We start from the raw sequence: 16,945 nt of genomic DNA on the forward strand, positions 1-16,945 counted from the left end.
TGGTGTATATTGTAAGTCCCACCAAACCCTAAACACTAGATGTTGTCTGATTGGTTAAATCCATTTAGCCATCTTGCATTTTATTGGACAGTCATGGGTCGCTCAAAGGTCACCTGACGCAAACCTCCTACTAGGTTTTTTAGACCCAGTGCAGGAGTGTAACGAATAACACTGGGGCTAAGTTTGCTTAGACTGGTTCCTCATAATAAAGAAGACGATATCCATATATTCTCTTCCTTAGATACAGAATGGTTTCTCAAGTATTTCCAAGAAACACGATGGATGTACGGAGCTTGTTTGTGTATCCCGGAGCTTCATTGTACGGGGATAATTTAATCAGTTGGACATGAAACTTGGACATATTTAGAATGTCAGCACTGCTTACGTTTCCATTTGTAGTTCTACGCTGGCTTCAACACTCTTCTCCATCACCTCCTTGTACTGAAGCTGTATGACGTCAACAGCGGAGGAGAGCGCTTTACCAGGATACTCCCACAGAGGCTGTGGCTCAACATTACTGTCTGATATATCAGACGAACTCTGTCAAAAAAGACAATGACCCCCCATCCTGATGAAATCGAAAAAAAATGAAATGGCTTCATCTATAACTTGAGTGTAAGAGGCGACTAATAGAATTGGATGGTCATGGTCATGAATTGTGTAGATTGATGCTCATGCTGTTAATCACTAAATTGTCTTGTCCAGACTTGTTTATTTGCAGACCGTCAACTGGAATACTGGTGAGACAATCCAGTGATCAACAGCATAAGCATCAATCTATGCATATTAGGATATGATGACGTGTCAACCAAGGCAGCTGGCCTGATCACCTTGGGTTGGTGAAAATCAGTTCTAGAATGCATGTTCACTGGTGAAATCATAAACAACTCTCAAATATTTGTCCAGGAACAACCAATAGGGACTGCACATTTCCATGCCCCTGGTTTAATTATGTATTTTTATTTTCTCAACTGAGTACCATTTTACCTAAATTGAAACATCAACTTTAAAATTGGAAAGGACAAATATACATACAAGTTTAATAACACAAGCTGAGAGAAACTATACTCAAATATGGAATGAGAGGACACTTTCACAAAAGACATTATTTGCTTTGTCAAACTTAAATCATGTCTCACAAACAGGACAATCCTCAGGTTTAAACATTTATCAACTTAAGTGATATATTTGACATCAAATGACACAGGAATTTACGTATATCTTGGCACCTACTTCAATAAGTCGGTCAAACTCTGTAATATCGAATCCCTCACAAACACCGACAGGAGCCCGAATCTTCCACAAGTGGTCAAAGTCCATAGCAACAGCTTTTATCACCATCCTCCCCGGCAGAACAACAGCATCGGCAGCAATATGAGCTTCAAGGTCATAAATGGCATACCACACGTGCACATTGTGCCATGGCAACATGGAGGAAGAGAAATAGGGTTCCCCTACAACTACATCCACCTACAAATAGAACAATATTTTGTTTCAAACTTTAAATGTTATAGAAAGATAAAATTACTAGGTTTTAACTTCCAACTTACCTCAAATAATCTAAAAAATAAATAAATTAAAACATTTAACCCTTTTTGTACAATCCTGTACCATGTTTTTCTGGCTACTCAGCTATCTGTTGATATTATCTTAATTTAGAGACATAAACATAAAAAATAATTCCAAAATAATTCAGGTTTGGTTTATATTCTTACACCATTATCAAGCACTTGTTGCTTTTGTGTAGATTCCTACACTGTCATGAAGCACTTGTTGCTTTTGTGTAGATTCCTACACTGTTATGAAGCACTATTTCTACAGCAAACCAAAAGTTGTTGTTCATGATGTCTTATGTTTTATTACTGATTCACAAACTTTAAAATGCTGATAAAATCTGTAAGTCCAAAATAAGTAGATACAAATCTGAGCATAAGGCCAAACAGAACCCCAAAGCCACTAGTTTATGTCCTTGACAACCAAATCTATTATCATTAGCCTTATCGCATATTGCTCAGCCATAAAATCCCTACTTATGGACACTCATGATACCTGAACTAAGATTGAAAGATTCCAGGAACTGAATGTATCCTAATATGCTCAACTGCCTCTCTGTCTGTATCGATGTACAGATAAAGATTTATAAATTTCATGTTACTTATTCCAAATCCTCAAACACAGAAAGGTATCGCAAATAACTCATGGCTCTCTAGTTCTTTTTTCAGCTTTCTGAACACCTATATCAGGAACAGTTGTACTTCAAATGGAGAGCAATAAGATTTTCACGACAAATAGGGGGACATCTCTCAGTTTTCTCAATAGTCCCCTAGTGAGTGAGTAAGCTTAATTATACACCTCTTTTTGCAATATTCAGCGATATCATAATGGGGAACAACAGAAGGGGGCTTCACACACTGTACCCATGTGAGAAATCAAACCCAGGTCTTTAGTGTGAGGATCAAACGTCTTAACCACTAGGCTACCCCATTGACCAATGCCACCCCCAGCCTTTCAGCACTCATGCTTGTCATCAGCATGAACACCTGATAGATTGATCTTGATCAGAAACTTTGTTGACATCATGTTGTCAAGAAAACATAGTATGTATTTTATTAAATAAATATCTTGTTTGACTATATCTTACTTTACCATCATAAAATATATGGCAACAATCAAATCAATTTCCCCTGAAAATACACTGACCACAGCCCTGCTAATCCAACACACTCACTCACACACTCACTCACTCACTCACTCACTCACTCACTCACTCACTCACTCACTCACTCACTCACTCACCCACCCACCCACCCACTCACTCACTCACTCACTCACTCACCCACCCACCCATCCACCCACCCACTTGCTCAGTGTCCCATAGTATGTACCTGCAGGTTGTGGAGATCACTCTGGTTAATCTCATGAGGCTGTTTGTCAATGACAGTGACTCGATCTCTGAGACTGTTTTGCTGGATGAGTGCCTCAGTGATCCTTTTGTACATGGGGTTCGTCTCAATGACAAACACCTGGCAACAAAATCAGCAACAATATCACAGTGTCAAAAAATACAAAGAAACACATTTATTTCTCTTATTCTCTCTGCTACAAGATAACATACTTTTGAGAAGACTTTTCTGTTGAACCATTTCATATTTTGTTGAAGAGCAGGAATCAAAACAAATGTGCTGCCTTTATCACTTGCTGAATTTTATGATGTTTGCCTTCTCACATCAGTCATGTTTCCTGCAAAGGTCACCTGTTAAGATCATGAACATAAATGTACAGAAAATTCCTGATTAGTTATCTTCATACTAATGAATTCTTTCATTCACTGAGATTATGTATGCATTACCTTCCGTGCTCTTGAAGCGGCCATCACAGGCAACAGGCTTCCATCACTGATGCACAGACACACACTGGTCTCCTTTACATGCTGTAACCCAAGCACACAGTGTCAAGATTCACCTTTGTAACACATGCATACAGTGTCATGACTCATCTATGAAATACAAGCATACAGTGTCATGACACACCTGTGTAACACAAGCACACAGGGTCATGACTCACCTATGTAACACATGCACACAGTGTCATGAATCACCTGTGTAACATAGGCATAAGGTGTCATGATTCACCTGTATAACATAAGCACAGAGTGTCATGACACATCATATTCCACCATTGTAACAATCATAGTGTCATGATCCACCACTGTAACACAAGCATTGTGTCATGATCCACCACTGTAACAAGCACACTGTCATGATCCACCAATATTACACAAGCATAGTGTCATGATCCATCATTGTAACACAAGCATACAGTGTCATGATTCACCACTGTAACAAGCACACAGTGTCACGATCCACAAACGTAACAAGCATACAGTGTAATGATCCACTAGTGTACCAAGCACAGTGTCACGATCCACCAGTGTAACCCAAGCACACAGTGTCATGATCCCCCAGTGTAGCACAACTTGAAGATGGAGCGAGCCTCTCATACCAACCTTCTTTAAAGCTGCCTTGAGGATACTGACTCGGTGTGGGTCACCCATCATTCCAATGCGTGTCCGACTCAGAGTGGTGTGGAACCCACAGGTACACAATGGCCGCTCCAATACCTGTGATGTATCTCTGGAACAAACAGGATACAAACACCCAATACATTAGACATCCAGTAGTCTGATGAGTAACAGGATCAGGTATCCAGTTGCTAAGAGATTACCAAATGGATCAGTTTCCTGGATAGATTCTCAAGTTGTAAATCACTGGATTGTCTGGTCCTGTATCGATTAGGTACAGACTGCTGCCATATATCTGGAATGTTGGTAAGTGTCATGCTAAACAACTAAACAACAAACCAACCATCCAACCACCCAATCTGTACAGGATGTCCTCTAGCCTGACCACCCAATCCATTTGGACATCTCTTGATCTCGTAAAAATTTTAGGTCACTAAGGACCTACTTCATGCTGAAGCAGCTAAATACTTAATCATTTCATGCCTGATAAAGAAACTAGAAAGGCATTATCTTGTTTACTTGAGACAAAGTGATTCCCCAAATTCAATACCTACCCTTGCCTAGTGACATCAAACCAGAGGCTGTATTCATCATGGCAACTGACAAGTGTGAAAGATTCACTCTTAGAAACAGGTAAGGGGTTGCTGGGGTAGTAGATAGCCTGCATCCAGTGATCCCGCCACTGAAAATCATCATCATCATCATCATCATCATCATCATCATCATCATCATCATCATCATCATCATCAAATACCACCAACACCATCAAAATCACCCCAGTAAACAGCATCTTCACTATGCGGTCATTTCTGGGAATGAAAAGACATGGAGATAAATGATTAATGTTTTATTCTGAAAGGCAGCTATCAGCACAATGTTTGAACTGTTTGTTTTACAAAAACAAAAAATGGAATAAAGCATGGGTATAAAAGTAACATGATCCAGACACTTCACCATATTTACAAGAGGGACAAATATCAGTCGATATCTCCATACCGGCAACTTGCTTCCATCTGGATGGGCCCATCGAGGTGCACAGCTAAGAATTATCTCCCCTTTGGGGTCCATCTCACAGTCCCACCACATGAAGACAGCATCCACTGTCCCATCACTGTCTGCAGACACTGTGACTTCACTCCTCCGGTCAGGCTTCAAGCCCCCTTTACAGTTGAAGTCAAACCTGTAAATGCAATCATCAGTTTGACCTGGGTTGACTGGACAGACTCGCAAATATGATTTACATGGCATCATATTTACATCCCTTCAAAATAAGAAATATTTTTATAACCTTGTAAACTGTTTCAAGCATGGCTATCGGAGTGTACATTTCAGCCAACCTGTGTGAAGCACATGATTCGAATCTTGCATCTTGCTGTTTTTTCCCATATGTATTGTCTCTGTAAAGTCGCTGCGATGTAATTCCCCTTCCTAATATTCTCTGGGACAACATTTGGGTGTTTTGTCAAAATTTACGTATTGGAAATAGATGCAAATGTTTTCGCAGCCTTGACTAGATTTTGCAGATGACACATGAAAAACAGATTTAGAGTTATCTCCCTTCCATTGATTTCCACTCATAAAATATTGGTAATTTCTATGTATCATGGGTCATTTAATGTTATTCAAGATAAAAAAAGTAACTAACACAAAGTACTGAGTGAGTGCTACAATATACCACGCTTGTAAGCGGAGTACATTGAAAATAACAGAAGAGCGCTCAGCCAATCAGAAAATGACAGATATGTGTGAGGTAAGATAAAGTGTCAAGCTTTTACAAAGGTCTCCTACCTAAACACCTTCAATGCTGCCGACAATGCTGTGAACTGTTGTGCCGGTATTTGGTCCAGCTGGAGGTCGTGCAGTGATGGTGCTCCACCACACCGTGACACCTCACATGGAACGCTGCCTTCAATGTTGGAGGTGTCAATCTGGTTCCAGCGTCGTACTAAGTCTGAGGACACTGGCTGTGCAAACATGTTTGCAGCTCGGGGTATGACGATACAGTCGTCCTGGCAAAAGAGGAAATATCTTGACATCAAGTCCTGATAGAAAATGGTGCCTTGGCTAAAAACAAGCACCACAACGTCCAATGATCACCTACAGTGAAACCTGCCAACACCAACACCTGTCAAATCTGGCACACAGTCCCGCATAAAAGTTTGGTCCTGCCATTTCGCAACAATATTGTGATCATTAAAACACTGTCTCATCTGGCAACTGTCTATTCCATATTCCAGCCTAACTTTCTGGTTCCAACATGGAATTTTAACTGTAATTGTAAACCAAAAGTCAATGTGTTCTGTAATCTGATTGGTTAACAACTGAACATTTTAACAACAAGATCTGATTCATATATATACATGATACATACCACGAGCAGTTCCCTGTGAGCATGGTTAAATGTTCCAATGGCTCCTTCCCCAATGAGTTCTGTATCAAACACTTCTGTGACCAGAACATTGGCCCTATGGGGCATGTCACCATCTGAGGAAAAAGAATATTGTGCATATCATGCATATTGCATTTTATTTTATAATTTATTATTTATCAGTTATAACAAGTGGTTGTAATCATTATAACTTCCAGGGATGTGAGGAATCAACTGAAGTGTTACAAGTTTTAATGTGCACATATTTTGATAAAAGGACAACTTAAGTACCTTCATATTCTGCTTTTAAATTTCACATATCGCAACAGGAAAGAGTAAAACTTGCAACTTGGTAAGAAACGTGCTGACCAGAAATGAAAATGGAATCTTGCCATTCAGAGAATCGCTTAGTTGCTGTAATATATTGATCAACAGTCAATAATTTGCATAGAGTCTTGTATAGAGTATTACAGATATCGCTTGTATCATGTGCATATCAAGTGTGTTTCATGTATGATCATAATGATCATTTTCCATTGTGTATATCATGTGTTACTGTGTAACATGCATCAAGTCTTGTTTACATAATATAACATTTTTGATTAAATGTCATTTTTTATACTTACCTGGTAGAAAGCCAACAATGCCCACGTGCGTGGCGCTTACTCAATTTCTCTCATAACACAGTCTACAAAAAGTAGAGATGCGAGGTCAACATACGGGCGGTAGGTCACCCAGATCACGAGATGACCTGGACACGTCATTCCCTTACCCAGCGAGGCAGACAACAAAACCCTCAGGAGGGGAGGCTGGGCGGGAACTCCCAACTGTTGGCTTTCTACCAGGTAAGTATAAAAAATGACATTTAATAAAAAATGTTATATTTTTTACATACTTATCAGGTAAGAAAGCCAACAATGCCCAGAATGGCACAGAGGCGGAGGGCTGAGAGCGTGGACGCGAGACCTCGCCCGTGCGTCTCTACGTAAAGAGGAACCAAGAAACCCTGAGGAGAGCGATCCACCGGCATCCGCCTCCGCACTAGAGGGCGGGTAGGACACCAACCGCTGTCCGGACATCTCCGATAAGGAGGAGGGATCGGCCGACAACCCCCAAAACGAAACCCAACACGAGAAAAGACAACTCAACACTGAAGGAGTGGAGAGAAGCAATAGAAAAGTTTATTTGAGGCAAAAAGGGTGTGTAGCTGAGGTCCCCAGCTTGGCACCATACGAGAGGCGGGGGAGTGTAGGCCGCCTAAAGAGGAACAGCCCCGCGCCGAATTAAAGGGTAAGGACCCCCCGTTCTTTGCTGGGCAAAGACCTGGGGTCCTAGCCTTGAAATGCCCGCCAGATCCTCGTTGGAGAGGGTTCGTAAATAGTGGTTGGCGAACACCAAGCCAGACTTCCAGAAGCAGCCCGCCATGATGTCCGCCACCGCAATGTTGCGGTGATAAGCCATGGTGGCCGAGACGGCTCTGATCTCGTGTGGGTTGGTTCGAGTCGGAAGAGGTCTGTCCTGGCCTTTGTAGGCCTCTATGATGGCCGACCGAAGGTATACCCCAAGAGCTCTCCGATCAATCTCCCTTTTGCTCCTCTGGGAGTGAGGGAGGAAGAGCCTCCGCCGCCCCCGCCTAAGGGAGCGGGTACGGTCGGTATACACTCGGAGAGCCCCGACAGGGCAGAGAGAGAGTGCTCCCTCCTCCGTCGGGTCTACCAACAGCCCTAAGGAAGGGATGTGGAAGGTACGTCCCAGTTCGTCTGCCTGTTGGTTCTTGCAAACGAAGTCGGGGGCGAGGCCCAAGGACGCAGATCCTCCATCCGTGGCCTCAAATCTCAGGAGATCCGCCTGAAGAGCGTGAAGCTCCGATATTCGGGCCGCCGAGGCCATGGCCACTAGAAAGGTGGTCTTCCTCCGACGCGGAGGAGGGGAACCTCTTCCAGAGGCTCATAAAAATCTGACTTGAGGTGGTCAAGGACCACTGCCAGATCCCACTCAGGAGCCCTCGGCTTGCGCCGACCCTCCACCTGTCGGAAAGACTTGATGAGCTCCCTCAGTACAGAAATGTCCAGTCCCGGCGACCTCTTCCTTAAAACGGACATGATGGCCGCCAGATTGGTGTTAATGGAGGAGGCCTTGAGCCCTCGAACGTTGCGCAAGTGAACCAGATAATCAGCTATCTGGGGAAGAGTGGCAGAACCGGCCTCCACGCCGTTGTCTTCACAGAAGGAGGAAAAGGAACCCCACTGGTTTTCCTCCGTGAGGAAGCCAAGGCCGAGGCTACTCGCTTGGAGTATCCACTGTTCCTGAGCCCCCTTTGAATACAAGCCAAACGTGCAGATCGAATACCTGAGGGTTTTCGTGAACACGGCCGCTTGGCTTGCTTATGAGAAGGTCCCTCCGGTGAGGGATCTGAACGGGATCCTGCAGACAGAGTCTGCGAAGGGGAACGAACCAGGGCCGGGCAAGCCACATGGGAGCCACCAGAAGCAGTCTGATGGACTTGGTGGTCTGAAGCTTGGCCACTACCTGTGCTAGAACCGCTGGGGGAGGGAAGGCATAAGCGTCCATCCCTTCCCACTCTAACGACAGTGCATCGACGGCCCAGGCCGCTGGGTCCGGCACGGGGGATACATAGATCGGGAGCTGGCAGTTCAGCCTGGTGGCAAACAGATCCAACATGGGCCTGCCGAACTGGAGACAGAGGGACTGAAACGTCCGCGGGTTCAGTTGCCACTCTGTCGAAGGAGGCGCGTCCGGCCGGGAGAGAACATCTGCCAGGACATTCTTGGCTCCTGGAATGTGAACTGCACGGATGCTCAGGCAGAGCCTGTCTACCAGTTCGAACAGGCGGAGGGTCAGGTCTAGGAGAGGAGTGGCTCTGGTGGAGCCTTGACGGTTGATCGTCCAGGCTGCGACTGAGCTGTCCGTGTGGACCAGTAAGGTCTGGTGCCTGAGGGGAACGGACCAATGGAGGATGGCAAGTCGTACGGCGTCCAACTCCAGCACATTGATGTGCCGGTCCTGCTGGGCTGCCGACCAGGTAGCTGCCGTCTGGTCCGACCCCAAGTGAGCGCCCCATCCTTGGTTGGAGGCGTCCACGAAAAGGTGACTGGTGGGGAGAGGTGTCCTTAGGGGAACTCCTTTGAGGACGTTGTCGTCCACTTGCCACCAGGTGAGGAAGTGTCTGAGGTGACGTGAGAGACTTATTGGGTGAAGACAGTGGGTCTCCCTGACGTGCTCGTTGAGGAACACCTGAAGAGGTCGGAGCATCAGCCTCCCCCTTATGGTTAGGTCCTGGGCTGACGTCAGGAGGCCCAATATCCGCTGCCACTGCCTGAGGGACAGGGGCTCTGATAGTGCCCGAGTCATCAGGGGCGCTAGCCTGGTCATCCGCTCCTTGGGTACAAAAGCCTTGAAGGCTACTGTATCCAGTATGGCACCTAGGTATTGGAGAGAGGTGGTTGGTACCAGGTCCGACTTCTCCAGGTTCACTAGCCACCCTAGGCGTCGAAGGAGGTGGATGACGAGGTCCCGTTGCGCCTCGAGAATGGAGGGCGAAGGGTTGTGAGCAAACCCATCGTCCAGGTACATAAGGAATTGGACCTGGAGTTCGTGGAGGAACTGGACGATGGGTTGGGTCACACGAGTGAACAGCCATGGAGCAGAGGAAATCCCGAACGGGAGGACATTCCACTGAAAGTGCCTGCCCCCCAGGACGAAACGGAGGTACCTGCAATCCGCCAAGTGAATGGGGATGTGCAGGTACGCATCCTGGAGGTCGAGGGACACCATGTAGTCCGAGGGCTCCAGTAACCGCATGACTGATGGAACAGTCAAGAGTCGAAAATATGGCGGCTGTTCAAGGTAGGAGGAGTTGAACTCCTTCAAGTCGTGAATCAGCCGCCATTTCCCCGAGTTGCGTTTGGGCCTGACAAAAACGGGGGAATAGAACCCGGGAGTCAGATCCTGGAGGGGGATTTCCTGAACTGCCCCCTTGGAGACTAGAGACTCCACCTGCTCTAAGGTGATGTGGAACCTGACCGAGTCCATCGAACGTTCCACCGGAGAGCAGGTTAGAGGGGGCGGAGAGGAGATCGGGATGCGGAAGCCACGCTCCAGGATCCGACACACGAATGGGTCTAGTCCTAGCTGACGCCAGTTTGGGACAAAGAGGCTGAAGCGGCCGCCAACGGGTCCGTCGAATGGAGGAATGATAGGTGGATGAAGGATTGGCGGGCACCAAGAGTCACTTCTTCTTGGACGTCCACTTGCCCTTGTTCCGCTTCCGCGGAGTGCCCTTGCTGGGGGTTTGGAATCCCTGGTTAGCCTGGCTGGGCTGGTTGGACTGGTTCGTGGGTCCTCGGCCACGACCTCCGAACCGAAAGTCCACCTTCCCTGTCCGCTTCCTAGGAGTGGATTGGTCTGCTGGAGGACCTCCCTGACGCTTGCGGGGGGTGGAGCCTGCTGAGGGTCCGCCATCCGTCATGATCCGATTGGTTAGGTCCTGCTGCTGGATCTCATGGCGAGTGCGGAGAGCTTCTGGGATTTCCCCCGCGAACAAGGTGTCTGCCGACACTGAGGCGTGACGGAGGGAGTCCCTAATCTCCGGAGGGAGATTAGTGCGCCCCAGGAAGCCTTCCCGTCTGAGGCTGGTAATGGCAGCTGAAATCCTAGCAGCCGACAGGGTGACTTGTGCCACTCCGCCAGCTACCACTCCAAATCCCCTATACAGAGGTTCCTCACCCTGTTCCATCCCTGCCTCCTTGGCGAAAGTGGCCATAGCTTGGCAGGCGTGAGCAACATAGTTGCTCAGCCCCACAATGGATCTGGCCTCCTTGTCCAAATGGATAAGGTGATTGTCCGACACCTTGTGGGGTACCCCCGCAGAAGCAACACGAGAGATATCGGGATCCAAGGAGGGAGGATCTAAAGGAATGGGCGAGTTCGCCACTGGAAGCCTGATCCTCTGTTTGTCTGAGAGGAGGAGCTGAGGGGTAAGGCGACCTGGTCCGGCGGTGGCAACAGCCTCCTTCAGTTCCTTAGCGGCTGCTTCAAGGAAGCGGTGCGGAGGGAGGACTTTCCGAGGGGAGAGAACACAGTCTTCAGGGCAGAAAGACTCGCCTCTCGCCCTAGAAGCGGCAGAAGGTTGATCGTCCACCTCCGCCAACACCACACCGGTGTATTCCGCAATTGCCTCCAGTCTAGACGCAGAGTCAGAGACTGGAGGGTTAGGCTCTGGAAGGACAGGGTCGCTGTCATCCCCCACCTCCTCCGGGAGGATAGGAATAAGTGGAAGGTCTCTTGTGTTAATGAACTCCCTAGAGGGGGAGGACCTGGGAGAAGGAGAGCGCCTCGGGGAGTGAACAGGCGTCCGCCTCCGGAGGCGGAGCGGAGAGGAGGGTTCCGCGGAACGTGCCGATGTGGGCGGACCAAGGCGTTGATCAAGGATGGACTCCACTAACCCTTTAACGGAAAGGAGAAGCCTCTCTGAGCGAACCTGCTCCCTGTCACGAGACTTCTTCGCTTTTTTCTCCTTCCTTCTCTTCTTCTCCTTCCTCCCCTCCGGTGATACGGCTACGTCCTCCCTCAGGAGGGGCCGAGAGGGAGAGACGGAACGGGAGCGAGTAGCGCTCCCCTCTGGCATAGTCCTGATGGGGTCCGACTCCATTCCTGACTGAGAGTCGAACTCCTCCGCCTCCTCATGAATAACTAACTCCTCTGATGCGGAGGGAGAAGGAGGGCGGATGGGAGAGCGAGGCACCGATCGTCTAGATGACGCCGAAGACACTGGCGAACCTGCGGAAGGCGCTGCCTTCTTCCGAAGAGACTCCCTCTCGCTCTTCCTAAGTACTGCCAGGTACTGACGAAAGTCCCGCTCAGAGAGGACCTCACACTCTGCACAAGTGTTATCCGCAGCGCAGGGACTCTTGCAAAGCCTACACAATGTGTGAGGATCCCACTTAGCCGACTTCCTAGTGCCGCACTGAGTGCAGAAGGAGGCGAATACCATGGTGGAACGCACGACAGGGTACGCTGCCGAGGGGTGACGGCAGAGTAAACTCCTATCCGAGGAGGATAGGCACGTCACAAGCGAATGGTCCGACCAGGCGGAAGGTTCGCCTGTCCTCCGCCTCTCCGTCAAGGCGAAAGGTCCGCCAATGCTCCTCTACACCACACAAGGGTTGAGGGGAACGACAGAAGAATCTCCTAGCGAAGGGTCCGCCTAGGCGGAGGGTCCGCCTGACCTCCGCTACTGCGCACAAAGGCGCAGGTGAACGATTGTTAAGGAACCCCTAACGAAAGGTCCGCTCGGGCGAAGGGTTCGCCTGTCCTCTGCCTCTCCGTCAAGGCGGAAGGTCCGCCTATCCGCCAACCCGCCTATCCGCCAGCGAGTAACGCGGAAGCCCGACAAGGGTCCGAGTGCACGAGCCACACAAGCGTGAACCGAGACACAATCGGGACACCCGTAAAGCACGTGCAAGTGGGACGACGCCCACAAACTGCTGGCAAGAAAGAAAAAAACAGCTAGTCGCAGATAACGAAAAACACCTAAAAGCGATTGGAGAGATGATAGTAGAGAGAGAGAGAGAGATATAGAAAAATGCAATAAACAAAGCACACACTTAACTAGAATCCAGCAGAGCAGCCAAGCAACACGTCTTGACTCGCTCGTCTCTAGTAAGGGAAATGACGTGTCCAGGTCATCTCGTGACCTGGGTGACCTACTGCCCGTATGTTGACCTCGCATCTCTACTTTTTGTAGACTGTGTTATGAGAGAAATTGAGTAAGCGCCACTCACGTGGGCATTGTTGGCTGGGCATTGTTGGCTTTCTTACCTGATAAGTATGTAAAAAATATGTATATCAGGTCGATCACAGTTTCGGTCAACATGTCAGGCAATGTTGTACATTTCAAGACCCTTGTAACACTACACAGAAAACTCACCTGGACCCACTGTCAAGTCAGTTGATCTCTTGGGAATCAGATTAATTTTGTGCCCCAAATTATTTCTCTGCATAATCTTTGCAGCACATGATGCCATAGGTTTGAATGCCTGGAAATGCATGGGAAGTAGATCATATAAATATGAACAGATCATGATTGTTATTGGTGTTCTGATAAAACGATTTCATCGATGATTGATCGGTAGTAGGTAGTAATCAAGGAATCGGTCATAAAATCTATAATCGATCATGACTGGCTAAGATGTACTGACATTTTTGTGCAGTGTAAGCCAGTAAGTATTTACACTGTTTTCAATGTGAATTTCACTCATTTAATACTTATATCACGGCATGTGTATCTATCTTGGGTCATGTAGGTCAATATTTCATAATAAAAGCAAGTATACAAGCACATAATAAGGAGATCCTTGATTGGCTCACACATCTACATGTCACTGGTAACAGCCAGTGCCAAGACTTGCCACAGTCGTGTATCATCTTGCATTATCTTTTACAATCATGTCTGCCTGGAAGTTTAAGTGTAACTTAATGACCGATCATTAATCGATGATTGATCATTAATGTGTAACTTAATGATCAATCATTAACTGATGATTGATCGTTCTGATAATCCAATGACTGATCACGAAAATTCAACCAATTCCCAACACTTATGATCACAAGCAAGATCCTTATTTTCAGTTTCTGTCAAAAACAAAACTCTGGATTGGAGTTTGATAAATGGGTTCATCCCTTTGGTCATATGGACAAGGTGCTTGACTTTGGTTGATATGTTGTGGTTTAAATCCCACCAGGAATTTCTGAACGTTATGGATTATCAGTCAACCATTAACATTTTGCATTTGAAATTCTATTGATTTTAGTAGTTAATTGTGTAATTTCAGATAAAGGATGAATGTAAAACAGCATAACATTATTCATGAAGTATACTTTCACCCTAATACTTAAAGTCATGCACACATCCTGGTTGGTTTGTTGTGTTTCTGTATATAGCTTTCATGGTTACATAGAGGGGCAAGTGGTGAACATGGGAGATAACAACCCTTATTCCACTGAGCAGTTTTTCTCACCTCACATGCAGTTACAGAGTCAGCCCCAGCTGAGGCGGCCATCATGGACAGAAGACCAGTTCCTGTTCCAATGTCAAGGACATGAGCTTTTTGCCCTCGATCATGTAACATCTTGATGGCTATTTTCAAAGCATCGTAATACTTTTGGTTCTGAAAATATCAGGTTCAGTTAGAAAATTATTAAACAGCATTAATCTATAAACTAAGTAATTGTTATTACCTCTATTGATTTAACCTTGACAGAGAATGGAGTAATTTTGTTAAAATCTGTGAGCATTTAAGGACTGCTTGGAATGCAAATTCAACTTGAGATATCAAATAACAATTTATATTGCAATCATTTCATTCTAACTGACATAACTTATTTGCTACTTAGGTTAACCATGTACGATAGCCACTGACGATGATGATAATAGAAGTTACCATCACAAACATTCATATTAATTCATGTTGATATCAATATAATAATAAGTAAGGTCCTACAACATCCATTATTTAATGCAATATGCCACATTTGCTACATCAAAATGATTAAGCACCCTTTCAATCTTAAACATGAAATTTAACTTGTGTCACGGGCACCACCTTTATAGTGAGTGAGTTTAGTTTTACACCACATTCAGCAACATTCTAGCTACATGTCAGTGATCTGTAAATAATAAAGTCTGGACCAGACAATCCAGTGGTCTATAGCATGAGCATCAATCTACTCAAATGGGACAGAAATTACAATGACCACTTGTATAAATTTTTGAAGCTGTAAGTGAAAACGGTAAGTAATGTTTGAGACTTGTTTGGTACATAAACTCCTTACCCTCTCTGTGTCATGTAGCATATCTGCGTACGCTGATCTGAAACAGGATTTACTTTTTTCAGAACCACCAACGAAAGTAGGATTATGTTAATGAATTCATTTTGTTTATTTGTTTGTTGTTGTTTATCGCCACACTCAGCAATATTTAATGTATATGACAGCAGTTTGTAAATAAACAAGTCTGGGCCATACAATCCCGTGATCAACAGCATGAGCATCGATCTACACAACTCAACAACAACTGATGATTCTGATTTTTTTCACAGACACAGGTCGAGAACAAATAGACCAAACCGACAATCGTCGGCTATTTCTTAAAATATGTAATCAGGTTATATGATTACCTGCCTATTAGTTACTTTAACAAAGAAAATTGCGAAGAATTATATTTTCATCACGGTAGTGAAACTGACCTGGCTATTTCTTGGTGGTAATCATAATTTTCGTCTTGAATGATCCAGTCCATTTTGCCTGTAACTGGGTTGGCATGAGAGACAAAAGTGCTCATCTTTGACACAAATCGTGATAAGAGCTTTTCGGTTGAATATGACAGGCGAGTCAGTCCACAGCTGATCAGCATTACACGATTGACATGTTTAGCGAGCTCATGTGCGCATGGAAGTCGCCATTTTGTAACAATTTCCAAGGGAGGCTACTCTAACCAAACACACATATTTGCAGACCACAAAAGACGATGTTGTGCTGTTCTGTCATAATATTTTTTAACAAGGCTTACAGTTTTAAAAATCACTTCGTGGTACTGCCCAATTAAGATGCAGTACATTTCACATAGTTGAGATGTTTTCGTTACAGACAAAACATTACAACGGACGGAGAGAGAAGCTGCGTAACATAACCGCACATTATACGCTTAAAAATGAAGATACATAACAACAGAACAGTGTTGAGATATAAACTTGGGTTTATGACTCTTATACGTCGCTGAAGTAGTCCCCAAATACTGTTATTGTTTTGTTTCCTCTTACCCTATCCTCCTTTAATCGTTGTCATGACAACACATCCAACCTTCACAGATCGCTTGGCGATTACTTCCTTCGATGGTACAAATGCATCGAATGCACTGAATTCGCTTATTAACATCAATATGTTGAAGGATAAACTGTATTAAGATTGCGCGAGGATGTCGGTAACTCAATCGACAGACAATGAAATACATTAACCTTAGATAACTTGCTGATGGTTATAAGTGCAGTGTTAACACTTAATATTACCTGACAATTAATATTTCGAAATATACCTTTCCTGGAAAAAACGACTTTTTTACCAACAGCAGAGAGAAAAGCGTGTTTCATTTTTCACTAAAAAGAATGATTAACCAGTTAGCATAATCTTATGTTCGTTTTTCTCTGGTTATTTTCACTTTGAATTATTTATAATAACTGACACGTACTCTAACTTACTTTTTGCTAAGTTTGCTTATTTTGGCAGTAAACAAGCACACAGACCCTAACATTCCCACTATGTGACGGTGGTCTGTGAATAATCTAGTGATTGACATCATGAGCATAGATTTACGTACGCAATCACGAGACTCAACTAAGTCAGCGACTGTGACCACTCGGTCCAGTTAGGCAGCTCTTTGTACCCGTATATTACAATGTGCCACCTAAAAGTGTGAGCATTGATCAAAGTGGTGCTAGTCGCTTGTCGGTTTGGTGAAATCCCACAAGCAGGGGTAGTAG

The 16,945-nt window shown here is 45.3% G+C and overlaps 1 protein-coding gene across 1 annotated transcript in view; it reads right to left on the reverse strand.

Annotated features, from left to right (window-relative positions):
* LOC137257908 (protein arginine N-methyltransferase 7-like) overlaps positions 1-15,892 on the reverse strand; it is a 19,216-nt gene extending 3,324 nt beyond the window's left edge. The window contains exons 1-13 of the mRNA XM_067795412.1: positions 15,656-15,892; positions 15,243-15,279; positions 14,429-14,578; positions 13,339-13,447; positions 6,393-6,505; positions 5,810-6,030; positions 5,018-5,201; positions 4,576-4,703; positions 4,007-4,133; positions 3,350-3,430; positions 2,886-3,023; positions 1,234-1,470; positions 386-540 (exon numbers count right to left, since the gene is read on the reverse strand). Coding sequence (XP_067651513.1) covers positions 386-540; positions 1,234-1,470; positions 2,886-3,023; positions 3,350-3,430; positions 4,007-4,133; positions 4,576-4,703; positions 5,018-5,201; positions 5,810-6,030; positions 6,393-6,505; positions 13,339-13,447; positions 14,429-14,578; positions 15,243-15,279; positions 15,656-15,822 — 1,847 coding nt within the window. The 5' untranslated portion in view covers positions 15,823-15,892. The remainder of the gene's footprint in view (positions 1-385; positions 541-1,233; positions 1,471-2,885; positions 3,024-3,349; positions 3,431-4,006; positions 4,134-4,575; positions 4,704-5,017; positions 5,202-5,809; positions 6,031-6,392; positions 6,506-13,338; positions 13,448-14,428; positions 14,579-15,242; positions 15,280-15,655) is intronic.
* Between the last annotated feature and the right edge of the window lie 1,053 nt (positions 15,893-16,945).

The sequence above is a fragment of the Haliotis asinina genome, chromosome 12 (assembly GCF_037392515.1).
Source record: "Haliotis asinina isolate JCU_RB_2024 chromosome 12, JCU_Hal_asi_v2, whole genome shotgun sequence".
NCBI classification, from domain to species: Eukaryota; Metazoa; Mollusca; class Gastropoda; order Lepetellida; family Haliotidae; genus Haliotis; species Haliotis asinina.